Source organism: Thermobia domestica, chromosome 3 (assembly GCF_964235325.1).
Source record: "Thermobia domestica chromosome 3, izTheDome1.hap1.1, whole genome shotgun sequence".
Taxonomy (NCBI): domain Eukaryota; kingdom Metazoa; phylum Arthropoda; class Insecta; order Zygentoma; family Lepismatidae; genus Thermobia; species Thermobia domestica.
Genome location: NC_137456.1, coordinates 304130879 through 304150191, shown reverse-complemented (window position 1 = coordinate 304150191; position 19313 = coordinate 304130879). Strand labels below are relative to the sequence as shown.

Below are 19313 nucleotides of genomic sequence, written 5' to 3'. Positions count from 1 at the left end.
CTCTCTAAAACCGTTTTTCCGCAAAAAGTAAACAACACGGATTCGTTTATTTTATGTGTAGTATCTACCTGCCAAATTTTATCAAAATCAGAATGTTACCATTGGGAAGTGTTACTTGTTGGTATTATATGTAAGTTAATTACAAAGGAGTTCTTCTTCTGTAGGAAGAGGGTGAAGCTTTTACTTGAAACAGTACTCCCTGCTTGTGTAGTTGCTAGCGCGTGTGACTTACACACAAGGTCTTAAGTTCGATCCCCATTGAGAGTTTATTATGCAAGTTTGTTCCTCAAATTTACGAGTTCCGTATATATATTTGGCATATCTTTAAAAACATTAAAATTTCAAGTGTTCTGGAATTTATTAATGTAGAAAAAAAGAACAGTTTTGTAATAAACAATTCTCCATGTTAGAAATTTTAGTTTGGAGTTCATGATTCATTCCCGTTCTGCCTAAAGGTCCTCCAGCACTGTAGATAATATTTTAAATGATCTTATCTTTAGGCAGAACGGGAATTCCTGTTCTACTTAATCGTTGGAAATAGGGATTTTTATGCTGGAAGGATTTATTAAAGGGAAATGTAACACCAAAATGCTTGGCTCCTAGCGTGTTTTTATCCACATAGAAAGTCATGTAGGTGTATATAATGGATGAAGTAAGGAGAGCGGGGACAAAACCCAAGCGATAAAAAATCCCAGAAAAATTTTGACAAGACGGACAAAATCCTATGGACAGCTTGATTTACCAGTGCTCGCCCTATGTGATTATTTTTTCCTTCAATTGTCACATTTTCTTTCTTTTAAAATACGGAAAACCCAATAAAACTTATTCTTAAAAATGATATAATAAAAGGATAGATTGGCTTTAATTACTTTCACACCCACCCACATGAAAAGTTCTGGATACTTCTATTTATTATACATTTAATACATTTGAAATACATTCAGCATGTTATTGTTAAACCATTCATTTTAATCGTGAAAACTAACTGTGATGGTAATTGATTATTTTTAAATGTTCATTGATTATTTTTAAATGTTCATTGATTATTTTTAAATGTTCATCTTCAAGATTTTTTTAGCTAAGATCAAAATGTGAAATATAGTCTATACTTACTACTGTACAACAGTCTTAATTGTTTTATTGAGTTTTCAGTATTTTAAAAAGGTTACTTCAATAAAGTCAAAAATTACAGATAATATTTTAGGTGCATGACATCATCATCATCATCATAGGTATTCTGCCATTATTGGCAGGTCACTTGCTACAACTCAGAAGCTTCAATGCTCCATGGTCTTCCGCTAACCTCTTAGTCTTCACGTATGATCTTTCTGCTTTGATATCGTCCATTAATTGTAGCCTCCCTCGCCCCTCTGCCAAAGGTGTGTAACAGTTGAAGAAAAGAATAATCATCCTTTTATTAGGCTGCGCCTATGATTCTGTCCCTTGAATTTAGTTCATTTTGTCAGAATTTTCAAGGTCTTGTCCTCTTGGATTTTGTCCTGCATTCGTAATAATCTGTTTAGTAATTCTAATAAAGTCTATAAGGAGAACAACCATATCTTCAAGTTTTATCATAAATTTTATTCTACTTGTTCATTTCCGAAAAATGACTAGGATACAGTTCTGTCATTAGCAGTGTTATTCGTAATTTTTTTAAACATCTGCAGGGAAATGGAAAATCAATTTATTCAGTTGCAGGAAAGCCGTCTGCCATTGTGACTGAAACGAACATATAACAAACCTAATTCGGCCTACTATCAAGTCATTTCACATCAACATTTTATTCAATTTTCCAGAAGTTCATTTCCAACATGCTAAGGCGTAAAATGTGTCACAGTTCGCATCCTCAAGAGATGTTTGGCCACAAGTAAACAATGCAAGAGAATGCATAAGGAGGACTTTAAGGGTCTCCACTACAGCGAAATTAAACTACCGCTAATTTTAGAGTTTTTCTATAATATCTCCAAAACAAATAAAAATATTCGAAAAGCGGAAACGCAGTGAACTAGACAATACGATTTTGAATGTGATACCTTTACCACAATTTACCTATCTGCTTTTGGTATGCCGCTATTTACCCGCAAAAAATGCTAAATCTATCTACAGTTTCAAATCGAAAGCAAATAGATGAGTTCTGATAACGGTATCACATGCAAAATTGTATTGTCTAGTTCACTACGTTTATGCTTTTCGAATATTTTTTATTTGTTTTGAATATTACAGAAAATCTCTAAAATTAGCGGCAGTTTAATTTCGCTGTAGTGAAGACCCTTAAGAAAGAGTCTTACAGTTAGTCTTGTACATCACAACTCCTTTTTCAGCATCACCTTATCAGCTGATTTGTCTTCTATACATAATTCTATACTATCTGCGATAACATATTTCTATTCTCATATTTAGATTGTTAAAGTACAAGCTTGTAAATAGCACCAGTACAAAATATCAATATCACACATTCAAATACTTCTATGTTTTTTATGGAGTTCCAACCGAATCAAAAGGTCAGATAATCGGGGATAAGGGCCGTCTTATGCACCCTCTTGGATTATTTGTTTATTGTATGGCCAAACATGTCTTGGGGATTTGAAATATGATACCATTTATTTACTGCTAACTTTAGCATGTTGGATATGAATTACTGGAAAACTGAGAAAAATTTTATGCGTTTATTTTTATGCATTTTCACCAGCTCCCTTTGCCTGGCCTCCACAATCTTACGACACCAGACAATGCTCTCTGGGGTTTCGTAAAGCAACAAGTAAGAAACACTTGATATAACACAGCGCAGGAATGACGAGCAGCTGTGGATCACGCATTCACCCTCGTGACTCCGGAGTATCTCCGCAAAACATCTGCGAGAACTTGGTGCAGAATTCAGCTGTGTTACGACATGGATGGTGATCATACCGATGCGTATGACTCTTAAGACTCTTAATACTTTAAGATAAACTGTGTACAGACATTCTACCATAACTAACACTATACTGTTGACGCCCACTTCCGCACCGCCCTGTATAAGAGTTACTTGTTATTAAGTTATGGGTTTATTTGATACGATTCTAAATGAAAGTTATGATTTCAGAGTCAGAGAATGAGGAAGAAGAACCAAACAAGAAGAAGGAAAATACAAATAATGCAAAAAACGAAACTGCTGTGTCAGGGAACATTATAAAGAAAAGAAAAAGGGAAAATAATAATCAAGAGGATCTAAAGAATAATGATGCAAACGAAGAAAAGAAAAAGAGAAACTTGGGCTCCGGAAGTGAAGATGGTGAAACAATGGTAAGATATGTGGTTTAACAGTTTTTTAACAGCAAATTTTAACAGGAATAATTTATTGAGTTAGGAATTCTGAAAGAAAATTTTAGGAAAGAAATCAGACTCTTTTACGGGTTCTTCAATAAGGAGTTAAGGAAAATGTTACTTGTGCTGTTTTGTACTTTATAGCTTAAAAATAGACACAATGCTAAGGCAATAAACATAATAGAAAGATATTTAAAATAGACATATTTGATAATAATATAATTTAACATAAATTAGTGTAGTTTTATCTGGGTCTTAATATTTCACTCTTTTCTGTTTCTGAGCATGCTTCGGATGATTTGAACGTTAAAATATAATTGGAATGGAATTTACAAGCCACTTATTTAATATCTTCCTCACAAATATTCTATTGGAAACATCTTCTCAAAATATTTTACTTTGAGAAATGAAGAGGGTAAGACAATTTATGGAGTAAGTGAGGCAATGGAAAGCACCAATGTTATATGAATCTTTGGACTAGTAATAGAGACATACAGTATGTCAAAAGACACTCACAATTTAATACAATCAACTTATTGCGAGGGAATATGACGTTTTTCTTCAACATTGTTATGAGCCTTACGCCTATAAATTATAAATACGAACGAGATGTGATTAATTTTTTTTTTCGTTCTTACCAGGTGCGTACCTAGGATAATTGTTTGCAAAGTATCAAGAGTATGGTAAAGTGAGGCCCAATACGTACTGTATGACACAATTCTATGTACAGTCAGCTACAAAAGTAATTCCAGCCCTCCTAACCGCTCTAATTCCATTACTTGGGGTCCAGGTAATTTGCAGTTGTGAGAACGCCTAGACAGATGCAACCAATCTTACACGTAACTTTCCTAGGCACTGACAGCTGTTGGTACCCCTGATCCAGGTGTTTATGCGGGTAAAATTATAAAGTAGGTGACTAACGAAACGTTTCTCCATTCTGAGATCAATCTCTCTGGTTCAGGGCGTGTTGTCCAATGAACATCATATATTAATCTCAATATTGTTGTGTATGTAATGTATTTTTCCATTATATACTGTATAATCTAAGAAATAAAAACACTGATCACATATGAATCAGAAAATGCTTGAAAGTAGCTGAAAATATCAAATCTAGAACAACTGCTGGAAATAACTTTGTAAATGATTGCTTCCATTGAGAGACCTTCTCCAATTCACCTCATTCCAACATCTTCTTCTTTCTGGAGGAGAGATCATGTTGCTTATCACACTGAGTATGCATTGAAATTGAAATTGAAACAAGAAAACTTGAAAAACATCAGCCCGGCCGGGACTCGGACCCGGGCCCACCAAACAGAAGTTCAATACGCTAACCACTCACCCAAAGCGCCATTTAAATTTCCACCCAAACTAATACTTAATTGAAATTGTTTCATGGAAAAATATAAACAAGATACTCAAATATAACAAAAACAAACAAATATAAACGAAATATAAATAAAAATATAAATACGAAAATATAAGCAACTTGTGTGAGTGTCTTAATGACTTACTCGAGATTTCCTTGTTTAACTCAAAAACAAGTTATATACACGTTGCTCAATGAAGAAAGTATCACGAAATGTTCTTCAGTTGAGCCTACTTCATCGGCAGAGCAGTAACTTGTGGGGGCAGGGGGCAACTACCACCCAGGAAAGCTCCCCGCCGTTCGAGGGGACCCATTTTCAGACAAAATTTTCTTATTACATATACGATACGAATATGAAATTAGAAATGAAGCATCTAATAGGGTCGCTACATTGCATAAACAAAACAGCACACAAAAGGTAAATAGAACAAAAATTAGTCGTGGACCCATTTGAGTAATATTTGTGTGTATGGCTTTGAGATGTATCAATATTGTCCCCTTAATAATTTTGCCATGTATGTAATGGGCCCAGGGAGTAACTAACGGAACCGCAGACCTTACCGTGCGAGAGGGCCCACAGACTCCGGTTTGCCCATAAAGATTAAGAGAAAGTCGGAGAGAGGGGGCCCAACAATTAGAAATCAACTTTTTCTAGGGGCCCAAATAAGCTTATTAATGCTTGCCCGCCCAGCAGAAAAGAGTTGAGTTGATTTTGAGTTTAACGTCCCGTTAAGCAGCGAGGCTACATGATACATGGACCTACTGATTAACGTGATATGCTAACCACATGAGCTCCCGCCGGGAATTGAACCCGGGTCTCCCACGCCAAAGGCCCCCCAGAAAAGAATCTAAGTTACGGCGTTGGTCATCAGTTGCAGGGATAGTCCTCATTTTCATTACATTTCGTCTTTAATATAACTTCTAATTTCCAAAGAAGAAAAGACGACAGAAATTATTTTTACATTCTTTACATTGCATCAAGACGTGTGGAAATAGATAACTCTATATTTATGTTCCATAACTACTAGTTTATTTTCTTATATTCATATGAGGAGTTTGTGGCAAATTGAGGCCACATGATCATGAGGCGCAATCCACTACGGGTTCGAATTCCTCTGAAGAGCAAGGTCGGAATTTTAACTGCTCTCAATTTTTTCTGTGTTCGTGTTCCTGTAGTGTTTGGAATACGTCGAAAGGACATGAGGTGCCAGTGGCGAACAATACTCCGGTTGGGGCGATTTGTTTAGAAGAAATTGTGAAAGCACAAAACTCTCATTGCATCTACTTGGGTTTAAATTTCGTCGTGGTAATTATTGATTTTTCTGAATGGGAAGATAATATTTATGTAATTGGTATTGTAATTATGAGATTCCTTTATTATTATTATTATTATTATTATTATTATTATTATTATTATTATTATTATTATTATTATTATTATTATTATTATTATTATTACCACAGAAGGAAAGAAAAAGTAACATATTCGAAGGTATTCATTGGAACTTAAAAGATATATAGTATGTCAGATGTTTCTTAGGTTTACACATGAACACAATAATATTATTACGTTTACGGATTTACAGACAGAATTCACATTTTATGACAAGAAAAGGAATATAAAGATTTATTATCTGATGACAGTAGTGCATATTGTTTCGCCCTTCTTCTAAGAAGAAAGGAGAGGTGATATCTGAAGTAGGATCATTCTCGTGACTAGCGATTCCTATTTTAATTTCGATCACTATTAGCAATTTGTGCACAGCTACGAATAATTCCTTGGAACTCAGTTTTGGTCCATACTACAGCAGTAAGTACGTGTTTAGCCCTTATATGTTCATCAATTCTTGTCCAAACACGTTACTTGCCAGACAGTTACGAAGGTTGATACAGACGACCTAATTCTGTGTTATTGGTGTTTCACCTGTAAAGGAAGTTGTCTCAACTCTTACGTTAGACCCAGAGAAATTGAATATTTTTCATTTTAGTATACATCAGAAGTATCAGTTTTGTAGATTGTAAAAATTTACTCAATTGCCACATCCGGAATCGATCTCGAATCCCCAACATTACAAAACTAACGCTTAAGCCACTACTCTTTTTTCATTTTCTTTGTTGCAGTAGTTATATATAAAACATAAAGTACAGGCAGATTACATGAGGATCAGAGAACAGTTTTCTAGTAGTAGAGTGACAGAGATCAGTATATACGATTACATATTGGTAAGACGTCCAAAGATGAGGACATTAGTTATAAACGTTAACAAGAGCTACATCGAGGAAATTCGCAAAGGTAGTTTTTCTTCTGGTTGGTGAAAAATGTCTATATCTGATATACAAGTAATTCTGGTATTCGGTAATACGGCGTAACTGAGGAGTAAGGATATAATGAACAGTAGTCGATATTAACCACAGCGCTGAATTATGTTTAGCGCTGGGGAAGAGACGGAAATCAGGAAATAAAACGAGATCACTGGTAACAGAAGCTGGCACTGTACGGCAAATAGCACTGATCATTCGTTGAAATTTAGCCCAAATATGAACTGTATTACAACAGATTGTTAATCGATGTTCCAAATCATCGACACGACCACACTTGATACAAAGAGCACTGTCACTGAAGTGTAAGCGATGTCGTTTAGCAAGCGATGTCGTTTAGCACGAGTGTCCACAAGGTCGTTCACTACAGCGTAACAACTCGAGATTGTTGTTCCAGAACGATGAGAGGCAAAGATATTACCCCACACTCTCGTCCATTGTCGTGCGGGGTGTTTTTCGTAAAGGCGATGAGGAGGGAGAGAAAATTGGCGAAGTAAATACTGATACTAGTCTCTCACTGAACTAGGCAACGCAGCAGTCAGACCTGTAGACATATACACATAGGAACAAATAACATCAAAATAATACCTATAAACATCAGGAATATGGCAGATATTAAGTTGAAATGTATATGAAACAGCGTCAAGACAGTAAGAAACAAGAGTATGGCTGATTCCCGTAAGGTTGGTTGTAAGGCTTTGGAGGCCTCGGAACAGAAACAAAGCCCGAACTTTGAGGTAGGCGTGGATAAGGTGTAGACCACCAGCTTTTAGCGAGAGACATGTGAAGGGATATTTAACTCTAAAGACGTGACCATGCCAAAGAAGCCAAATAACAATACTCATAATGCATTGAGCAATATTACTGGGCATAGGAAGCAGCTAACACACATACTACAATTTGGGTAGAGCATAAGTATTCAGAAAGTATATCCGAGACAGTAAACACAACTGGCGTGATCGATGTGACTGGAGAGCATGTCGGATGCTGTTTACGAGTATCTTATAGTTCACATGGACTGTTTCAAGAATGGTAGAGGAAAATGTGATACCCAAGATTTTTAACTGAGGCACAACGTTAGTGATAGTTGGATACTCAGAAGAAGCTCGTGTGCCAAGAACCAAAAGCTTAGTTTTCGACTGATTGATCTGAGCGTCAGATAAGGCGGTGTATTCCATCAAACAGGTATCAAGGGTGCGAATATCACTGGAATCGTGGATGAAAACTCATATCATCAGCATAACTGCAGACTCGTAAGGTGTGACCATTTAGGAAAAGACCAAAGAGACGAGCATTAATACTATAAACAGGGCAAAGACAAATGACAAACAAGCTCATACTCAGTGGGCAACCTTGACGCACACTTCGTTTCATACGCACAGGCTCAGTGAGAAATCCATTGATTTTAAGTTTACTTTGAGCATTGTCGTACAAGATGCGAATCCAGCGAATGAACTGCTCCCCGAGACCTAAGGTGGAGAGTATACGCCACAAGTAATCATGACGGACGCGGTCAAAGGTTTGGTGAAAATCAAGTGACAGGAGAGCATGACAGGCAGAAGAATCTTCAAGGGTAGCAATAACGTCACGAATGCACCGTAAAAGATGGTAGATCTTCTTGTTTTCAACACACGCATATTGGTGAGGACCCACTAACTTGGTTAAATAGGGGTGTAAGCGGTTGTTCAAGCAGCGAGCGAGAATCTTGTAGTCAAAGTTCAGCAAGGTGATTGGCTAGTAATGGGAAACGGTAGTAGGATGTGATTGCTTCGGTAAAAAGATAGTCACGCCAACCGCTTTATACTGGGTCCTTGCAGCAGGAGCAAAATATTCGTTCACCATAGCACTTAAGATATCGCCAAATAAGTGGAAAAAACGTTTGTACCACTCTGCTGGAAGGCCATCAATTCCAGAAGATTTTCCAGACGAAGCATTGCGATTTGCACCTCTTCTTCGGTGAATGGAGTTTTCAGTGATTGCTCTTCATGTTGATCAAGCACACATGGGAGGCGATTTAGGAAGGAAGATGGTATGTCAGCGGTGTCCGTTGTACCCTATAAAGTGGAATAATAGGTGTAAAAAGTCCGCTTAATACCTGCAAAAGTATGATGGGTGTTACCTTCGTCATCCTTGATGTTCTCAATATATTTGCGTGTACCTCATTTATATTCTGCCAAGACATGGTAGAGCGACGGTTCTTCTTGAAGGTCGATGACTGTAGATTTGCTGCGGATTTTCATGCGACGGCGAGTCAGACACATCAGTTTAGCTTGATACTGCTTCATGAGAGGTAAGGCAGAAGGGTTATGGGGAAGAGCACTTTTAGCATCAGCCAAACAACGATAGTAGAAATGGAACAGAGTTCGGTGATCACGCTCCCGCCTAGCACAATACCAGCGACAAAAGCTGGTAACACGTGGTTTGAGATATTGATACCACCAGTCAGTAACAGTCCGAAAATGTCTCTGCTGGGTTAACCACGTGCCCCACTTGGTTGTAAAAGATTCGCAAAATTCATTATCCTCAAGAAGAGAAGTATTAAAATGCCAATAACCAGGCCCACGTTCAACCTTGACATCAGGTATACGCAAGGTAACAATATAAGCACAATGATCGGAAAATATGGTAGGTACAATTTCGGCGTCAAATATGTTGTGAATCAGCATGGGACACATACATGCGGTCGATGAGAGAAGCACTATTACGCCTAACATAAGTAAATGCCTGTCGACGTGGAGAAGTAGACAGCCAGCTATCTTGGAGATGAAGACCTTGTGTTAACTCCTGCAAGGTCGGACTATAATTAAACCCGGGACACTGGTCTCCAGGATGTAAAACACAGTTAAAATCCCAGCAATAAGAACCATGTCAAAGTTGAGGAGAATACAGGAAGCCACATCAGATGCAAAGAAATTGTTACGATCCACACGTGCCTGAGAGCCACTGGGAGCATATAGATTAAGAAGGTGAATTTTACCGAGCCGACCACTGATAATACGACCAGTTGGGTGTAGTAATATGGGAGAAAAATGAACATAATACTGAGCAACGATTGCCGTTCCGGTGCCAGTGACAGTAAAATTATTGTAAACAGTAAAATTAGGACCAAGATCTAACACTTCCAGCCCAACTTCTTGCAAAAACGTGATATCAATATGAACTTCTATTAGAAAGTCACGCAGCGAGAATAGCTTGGTACTAATATGTAAATTATTAATATTAATAGTAGCAATCTTCAAGGTCATGGAAAAGAGAAACATACATAGAAACGAGAAGTGTGCATGACAGGTACGCTCACATCACAGAACTTTCAAGTAGGCACTAGAAACAAGGGCGAAGAACAGAGATTGAAAAAAAGAAGGCAAACATTAACACATTTGTCACAATTCGCACTAAGCGCCAGAACTGCAATACACACACACAAAAAGCAAACATCAGTATCAAGACATGTGCCAAAGGAAAACATGATTACCTATAAATATTACAGCATCAAAGTTGATTCTGCGAAGAATTATCTGGCTGAGAGTCAACAGCAGTGACAATTGGAATATCAACATCAGGAAGGATGTTAGCTTCTTCTTTATTTTTCTTTAACAGTTTGTCACTGAGGTCTTGGCGCCTCGAACATTTAATTCGAGACCGTTCGCCAGTGCCAGAAGCAGAAGTAGGGGCGTCTACACTAGAGTACACAACTTGAGGTTCCACAACGAAAGGAGAAGGAACAGTAGCAACAGTGGAAAGTGACAAATCTTTTTCGCCATCTACACTTTATGGGTTGCCAGATCCGAGCACGCAGGAAACCACAGGGACCGCCGACGCCATAGAGCTGGTAGAAACTGGCAAAACATTTACAGAAGTGAGAGTTCGAGCACTGAACTCACTATCACTGGTCGTCATACCTGTGTTGGTTGAAGTCGAAGGAATCGCAGTGGCTAATCGGACGCCGAGAGTTGACGCCGGTGTAGCACAAGTATGCGGAGAATCAGTGACGACCAAAGATGACAAGGATGAGGAGACTATAGGTGGACGATAATGGACAGATATTGATAAGCTGTGCTTTGAGACACGGAGCTGAAGAAGCATCATCCGAAGGGACGGCAACAGAGAGGAGAGGGGATAGTCGCTATCCTTAAAACGAGGTGTATGAGGCTCATGAAGATTATCTATTGAGTAACATTAATGTCCATGGAAATCTGATGGGACTGAGGTGCCTCAGATTGCAATAGGTTGGGAACCCGAGCCTGAGACGTCACTGGTAGGCTGGAGAATTGAGGAACGAAGGAATTCACTGCAGCATCCAAACTAGTAGTAAAAGGGGCCACTTTCCCCGAATAACTATTAGAACTGCGAGATGCGTTATTGGGACTTGGGGGACAATTCGAATGTAAATGCTGGGTACTGTGACAGCGTATGCAAGTTTTCTCCTGTCCAGGATAAGTGACCCAGTAACGGTGCTGTTGAATCAGTACGAATGATGGAATCGATTTCTTTAATTCCATTCGTAATAATTTCCTCCCAGTTCGAATTTGGTAAACATGGCCATTAGAATATAGTTCATCATGAATATTATAAATAGTACCATACTGACTCATTACATCCTCAATGGTGTCATTGGAGAGTTCCATTGGAATTACATGTAAGCGCACAGTAACAACCTGAGTATCAGCCCAAGAAATCCGTGTATCGTATGTGCCTGAGGGATCACAAATTGAGCTACACCACTAGTGTCATTCAAAACTTGTTCACATAATGCAAGAGACGAAAGTTTGAAGAAAGCACATTTACGGTAAATATCCAGTTCAAGACCCAAATCCTGTTCAACAGGAAAAGCAAAACGATCATATAACCATTCATGAATTGTCAGAGAGGTAGAACGCTGACTAACCTCTCCGAAATCAATTTTCAATGTATTCACTCAACGCGTAGACATATTCAAGATATTCTTAGTCACAAACCAGAAAAAAACACCAAAACTGTCACCAAAAGATCCACAAAAATTACAGTGAATAATAACACGAAAAACAGAAAAAATACTTCACTTAATGGGTGAGTTTGACTCAGTTCACACATGTGTAGTAGCTGAGAGCAGAGAGAACGTGTTTACTCGACAATGTTCAAAGCGCGAATACATATAGATGACGTAATTTTATGTTGGTGTTTCACCTGTAAGGAAGTTGTCTCAACTCTTACGTTAGACCCAGAGAAATTGAATATTTTTCATTTTTAGTATACATCAGAAGTATCAGTATACATCAGAAGTACATTGTAAAATTTTACTCAATTGCGACACCTGGAATCGATCTCGCGTCCCCAACTAACGTTTAAGCCACTACTCTAAGACAGCACTCTTCTGGGAGAAGGAAAAATGGAGCTGTAGTTAATTCAGTAATTACACACTTTTACAATTCCAGTGTAATAATGCTGAAACTTTCTGATTTCAGTCGTGATAAAATAGTAAAATATTATGGAGAAAGAATAGTCCAGAGAAGTCAAATTTAAGTCCAGAACCCTGATTTTTCACGGCACAGCATTGGACAGATACTTATATTGATTGGAATCTGGTGTTTCAGGGCACTGGATTATTTTTTTAAGTTAATTAATTTAACGTACCTTACCCAGTACCTTGTTTCCTATTTTTACGCGTTTTTCTTACTTTTCCAGTTTTCCCACTAAGTGTTTAAGAACAGGGTCAAAAACACAGAAACATTGAGGAGAGTAAAAATGACAAACACTATTCGCGCGTTCTTTCCTTGCCTGAAGTAAAACAATAAAATATGGTGGACATGCAGTTTTGGCCTCCTATTTTCCATGTGGTGTCAAATCCAGAGTTGAAGTGGGTCAGTAGGTCGTGGGTCAACAGCATGCGATGCACTGCGACCTTCATTCACCGTGACCCACTGCAACGCACCACCCACCGTGACCCACCACTCACTATGACATACTCCGACCCCCCAACCCTCTCTGCTCACTGCATTGTAGACAGCATCTTCTGACGCGACAAACGCCAATGAACCACAAAATTACTCCCCCAAAATATGTTAAATCGCCTATATGTGTGATTTGATTACATTAAGGTGAGTCTAAAAAGCACTAAAAAGTACCAGAAAAGTACCCAGGAGAAGGTTCGAACCACCAACCTTATTATTACTGGGCGGGTGTTTTGCGACTTTGCCACGGAGGCGATGAAGGAGGCGTCGCTTGTAAAGGGATAAATCGTTGAGATAGTTTTAATTTGGTCAGAGTGCTCTTTCAACCGTATATATGCGACGATAACTGTTTGGGATAAGATATAATGCGTTTGCCATGTAATTTTATAACAAAATGACGCGTGGCCATTTACTTTATTTCATATTTCCTCCCACTCACTTTCTAATGATCGACGACAGTTGCCATCTAATTTCATACAATTATCGCACTCAATATTTTTTATTTCATGATGTTGAGGCAGTGGTTATTCTTGATCAATGGAGCTCACTTTAGGAACAATTCGTCAGGAAAAAATAATATGTAATAACCGCATGCACATGACTGGCGATAGTTCGTGTTAGTCAATTCGCGATTCTGCGCGAGGAATCGAAGAAACGCGGACCAAAACGATGTCCTCGCAGCAACGCGGTGGTAACTTCAACACTCGGACGCGAGATATCTGTTTCGACTTGACGAAACCCTACCGGCAGTGGAACACTAGCGGCAATCCTTCGACTCGTTTCTATATTGACGATAGACGTTTACCCGCAAGTGGGCCACTAGGTGTTGGCGACGTTTACGGCATGGGGTAGGTCCATTTTCATATAGCCTCGCTGCTGAAAAGGACGTTAAACTCAAAATCAACTCAACTCAACAAAAAATACAGCGCTTCGCATCATATATCCATATATGCTTACCATGCGCTTTATAAGAATTGCTAAAAGTTTGTTTATTATATGGAGCGCTTAGAGCACAGGGCAATAAACCCATACTGTTCTGAGAAAAATAGACACAAAATTTGTAATGTAAGCTTCTGTATGTTGGTCTACGTATCTTGATTTGGGAGTTTCAAATTTGATCCGCTTTACCACTGAGAAGTATCGATAACTCAACAAGGACATAATTAGACCATGATAATTTAATTGAAATTTATCGTAAGTTTGCCCATGACAAACACTTTACCATTTTATATCGTAAAGGTCAGAACCATCATTATTGTTACAGAGGGGTGCTTGAGGAATTGACCATAGAAATTCAAACTCCGATTAGTTAGATTGGTTTTATTAAAAGTATAAACTCTTTTGTCGGTAGAAAAGAGGACATTGATCATGTGTCAGAGTTGATGACGATGTGTTTTTGTGGGTCAGAGTCAGTAGTTCAGTGGTAGATAGTGGGTCAGGGAGGGCTAAGTTGGGTGTTGGATTATGGGTCAGAGTGGGTCGCGGTGGGTGGTGGGTCAACTTTTCATTGACCCACGCCATCTCTGATCAAATCTGTAAAAACAAACTAAACAAAGAGCAATACTACTACACAAAACGCTCAACATCTTAGCTATTCATGACAAACTATTCCATGACTAAATAACTCTAGTATATCCACAAACCATCATTTGTCATACTTTACCGAAATACGTCATGGCTTTTCTGACAACCTGATATTTGAAACGTTGTTAATACGCGAAGTTCATTGCTCTCATCACTTATTCACTTATTCTCTTATGATCATCACAACCTTTAGGGTACTTCCCGTAGATATAGAAATCTGAAATGTAGTATCCAGGCTTGGTGTAGCGTGCAAGTAAACCAATGAAAAGCAAGAGGATAAAATTTCCCTCCTCCAAACCCCCTGAAATGGAATGTGTTGATTATTCAACAAATGACTTGAAATCCAATCAAAAAATTCATAAAATATAAAATATGTAGTCAAGTCTGGACTTTGCAATAATAATAATAATAATAATAATAATAATAATAATAATAATAATAATAATAATAATAATAATAATAATAATAATAATAATAATAATAATAATAAAGAAATAACAGAATTACAAAATCAATTACGTAAACAATACCCTCCAATTTAGAAAAAATGATTGCCAAGACGACGGACCGTAACTTGAGAGGGCAGGGGATACTGCTCCCACCCCCAGAAAAGCACCCCGCCGTTCAAGGGGTTTCCATTTTAAGACAAAATTACAGGGTGTCCGAGAAGTCCTTCCCTGATTACAGAAATTGATAACTCAGGCTAGAAATAAGATAGAAATATGAAACTGGTGTTGAATTGTTTACAAACTATAAAAGTTTTGGTCACATCAGTACACTTCCACATGAGCACCCTTGGTAGCACGTAGCACATCTAGGCGATATTCAATTTCCATCCACACATTAGTCAACATCACTGGAGGGATCGATGCAACGACTGAACTTCTCATACCAGGCTTTAATGCTCTTGACATCAGGTGGAGTCCTCCCAAATGTTGTCTGGAACTGTCTCTGCACTGTGGTTGGTGATCGTGTCTCATGGTACCACAGGACACACTGTGCCTTCTCCTGGTTGGTTGGCATGGCTTCTTGGGCTTCTTACTTACGTACTACAAACCTAAAACAAAAAAAAAAAAAAAATGAGACTTGGTAAAACAGAACAAACCTAACACAGACAAAAACTTTTATAGTTTGTAAACAATTCAACACCAGTTTCATATTTCTATCTTATTTCTAGCCTGAGTTATCAATTTCTGTAATCAGGGAAGGACTTCTCGGACACCCTGTAATTTACTCCATATACGATACGAAAATGTAATTATAAGTGAAGCATCAAACAGGTTCACTACATTACATAAACAGAACACCACACTAAAGGTAAATAAAACAATAATGAGTTGTGGGCCCATTTCAGTAAAAAAATGTCTACTATTAGGGGCACTAGAAATAATATATATTCGTATATTATTGGGAGATTTGTCAATATGGTCCCCTTAATTAATTTGTCGTATATGGAAGGAGTCCAGAGGCGTAACTAACGACCCCGCAAGCCCTGGTGTGCGGGAGATTCGAAGAATTTCAGATATACTCTGATCTTATTGGCCAATACAGATAGGACATCAAGGGTCATGACCTACATATAGTTGAAGGCCAAACTGCTATCGGTCCTCGTGGCCGAGTGTTCTAGGACAACGTTCTAGTATTGAAAACACTTTTTGGCGTGAGTTCAAACATTGCCCAAGCATATTTTTAAATTTTCATAACACTTTTTTCATTAAAATAAGCTTGCAGTTTTACTATACAAATCCATAGTAATAATAATAATAATAATAATAATAATAATAATAATAATAATAATAATAATAATAATAAGTAGAAATAGTAGTGGTAGTGGTACTAGCATCATTGATAATAATTATATTGTTTAAGTAGGATACTTGTAGAAAGTGCTAGAAACTACACACAGCATTTGGCTCGATGTTCTTCGTTTCGACTCGACTCGAATCGAAACTCGAATAAAATTCGAGTCAAGTTGGAGAAAATTTTTCGAGTTGAGTTCTCGAGTCGAGCTCCAAGATGTCTGTTTTGAGTCGAGTCGAGTTTGAGTGAAAACTCGCTCGAACTCGCTCGTGCCCATCCATACAATTCTTCTTAACTTCTAGTTTCCAAATAAGAAAAGACGATAGAAGTTATTTTCACATTCTCTGAATTATATCAACACGTGTAGAAATAGTGTGTGCTATGATTATGTAACATAACTACTAGTTTATTTTCTTATCTTTGTTTGAGGAATTGATGGCAAAGTGTGAGAGCAATGAATTGCCATTACAGTGACCCGGATTCGAATCCCGCTGTGGCATTTATTATTTTTTCTTGATTGGAAGGTACTGTTTACGTAATTTATATTGTAATTTTGTTATTCCTTTATTATTATTATTGCAAAGTTGAGACTTGTCTACATATTTTATATTTTAGAATTTTCTGATTGGATTTCACGTCTTTTTGTTGAATAAACGCACACTCCATTGACGGGGAATTGGCGGATGGAAATATCATCCTGTTGCTTTTTATTTGTTTACTTGCATGCAACACCAAACCTGGATACGACATTTCACCTTCCTATATCTACGGGAAGTACCCTAAAGGCTATGGTGATTATAAGAGAATAAGTGAATAAGTGCTGAGATCAATGAGCTTTGCGTATTAACAATATTTGAAGTATCAGGTTGTCAGAAAAGTCATGACGTATTTTGGTAAAATATGGAAAATGATGATTTGTGGATATACTGGAGTTATACGGATCATGCAATAGTTATGTCATGAATAGCTAAGATGTTGAGCGTTTTGTGTAGTAGTTGCTCTTTGTTTAGTTTGTTTTACAGATTTGACAACACATAGAAGTTGAAAGACCAAAAATTGCATGTTATCCATATTTTATTGTTTTACTTCAAGCAAGGGAGGAACGCGCGAATAATGTTTGTCATTTTTACTCTCCTCAATGTTTCTGCGTTTTTGTCCCTGTTCTTAAAGAGTTAGTGAAAAAATTGTAAAAGTGGGTAAAACGCTTAAAAATAGGAAACAAGGTACTGAGAAAGGTTTGTTAAATGAATTAACTTAAAAAAATAAACAGTGCCCTGATACACAGATTCTAATCAATATAAGTATCTGTCCAATACCGTGCCGTAAAAATCAGAGCCTGAGACGAGAGCATATGGCAGCGCCTCTGTACATATGAGTTGTCAATTGAAAGTTGACTTCTTTGGACTATTCTTTCTGCATAATACTTTACTATTTTATCATGACTAAAATCAGAAAGTTTCAGCATTATTACACTGGAATCGTAAAACTGTGTAATTACTGAATTCACTACAGCTCCATTTTTTCCTTCTTCCAGAACAGTGCTGTCTTAGAGTAGTGGCTTAAGCGTTAGTTTCGTAATGTTGGGGACGCGAGATCGATTCCGGGTGTGGCAATTTAGTAAAGGTTTACAATCTACAAAACGGATACCTCTGAAGTATACTAAATGAAAAATATTCAATTTTTCTGTGTCTTAGAGTTGAGGCGACCTCCTTCACACGTGAAATGCCAACAACACAAAACTACATCATCCGTATCAACTTCATTCGTAACCGTCTGGCAAGTAACGTGTTTGGACAAGAATTGATGAATACATAAGGGCTAAATACGTCCTTACTGCTGTAGTATGGGCCAAAAGTGAGTTCTAAGGAATTGTTCGTAGCTGTTCACAAATTGCTAATAGTGATCGAACTTACAATAGGGATCGCTAGTCGCGAGAATGATCCTATTTCAGATGTCACCTCATCTTTCTACCTAGAAGAAGGGCGAAACAAAATGCATTACTGTTATCTGCTAACAAATCTGCAAAATAATATTTCTGTCTGTAAATGCATATACGTAATAATATTATTGCGTTCATGTGTAAACCTAAGAAACATCTGATATACTCTATATCTTTTCTGTTCCTATGAATACATTCGACTATGTTACTTTTTCTTTCCTTCTGTGGTAATAATAATAATAATAATAATAATAATAATAATAATAATAATAATAATAATAATAATAATAATAATAAAGGAATGACATAATTACAATACCAGTTACATAAAGATTATCTTCCCATTCGGAAATATTAATAATTGCTACGACGGGATTTCATGGAAATAATTGCTAAGCCCCAGGTAGCTGCAATGAGAGTTTACTGCTTTCACAATTTCTTTTAAACAGATTTCCCTAGACCGGAGTATTGTTCGTCACTGCCATCTCATCTCCTTTCAAAGTATTCCAAACACTAGAGGAACACGAACACCGTAATACTGAGGACAGTTAAAATTCCAACCTTGCTCTTCAGATTAATTCGAACCCTTAGTGAATTTTTGTGCCTCATGATCATGTGGCCTCAATTTGCCACAAATTTCTCATATGAACATAAGAAAATAAACTAGTAGTTATGGAACATAAACATAGAATTATCTATTTCCACACGTCTTGATGCAATGTAAAGAATGTAAAAATAATTTCTGTCGTCTTTTCTTCTTTGGAAATTAGAAGTTATGTAAAAGACGAAATGTAATGTAAATCGGGACAATCTCTGCAACCGATGACCAGCGCCGTAACTTAGATGTTTTCTGAGGGGGGCAAGCATTAATAAGCTTATTTGGGCCCCTAGAAAAAGTTGTTCGTCAGGTTCTTGGGTCCCCTTTCTCCAACTTTCTCTTAATCTTTATGCGCCTCTCGGAACATGTGGGCCCTCCCGCACGGCAAGGTCTGTGGTTCCGTTAGTTACTCCCTGGACCCATTCCATACATGATAAAATTATAAATGGGACAATATAGATGAATCTCAAAGCCATG

At 37.5% G+C, this 19313-nt stretch overlaps 1 protein-coding gene across 1 annotated transcript in view; it reads left to right on the top strand.

Annotated features, from left to right (window-relative positions):
- LOC145681112 (uncharacterized) overlaps positions 1-19313 on the top strand; it is a 461261-nt gene that overhangs the window by 122666 nt on the left and 319282 nt on the right. Inside the window, exon 5 of the mRNA XM_081752524.1 lies at positions 3083-3282. Coding sequence (XP_081608650.1) covers positions 3083-3282 — 200 coding nt within the window. The remainder of the gene's footprint in view (positions 1-3082; positions 3283-19313) is intronic.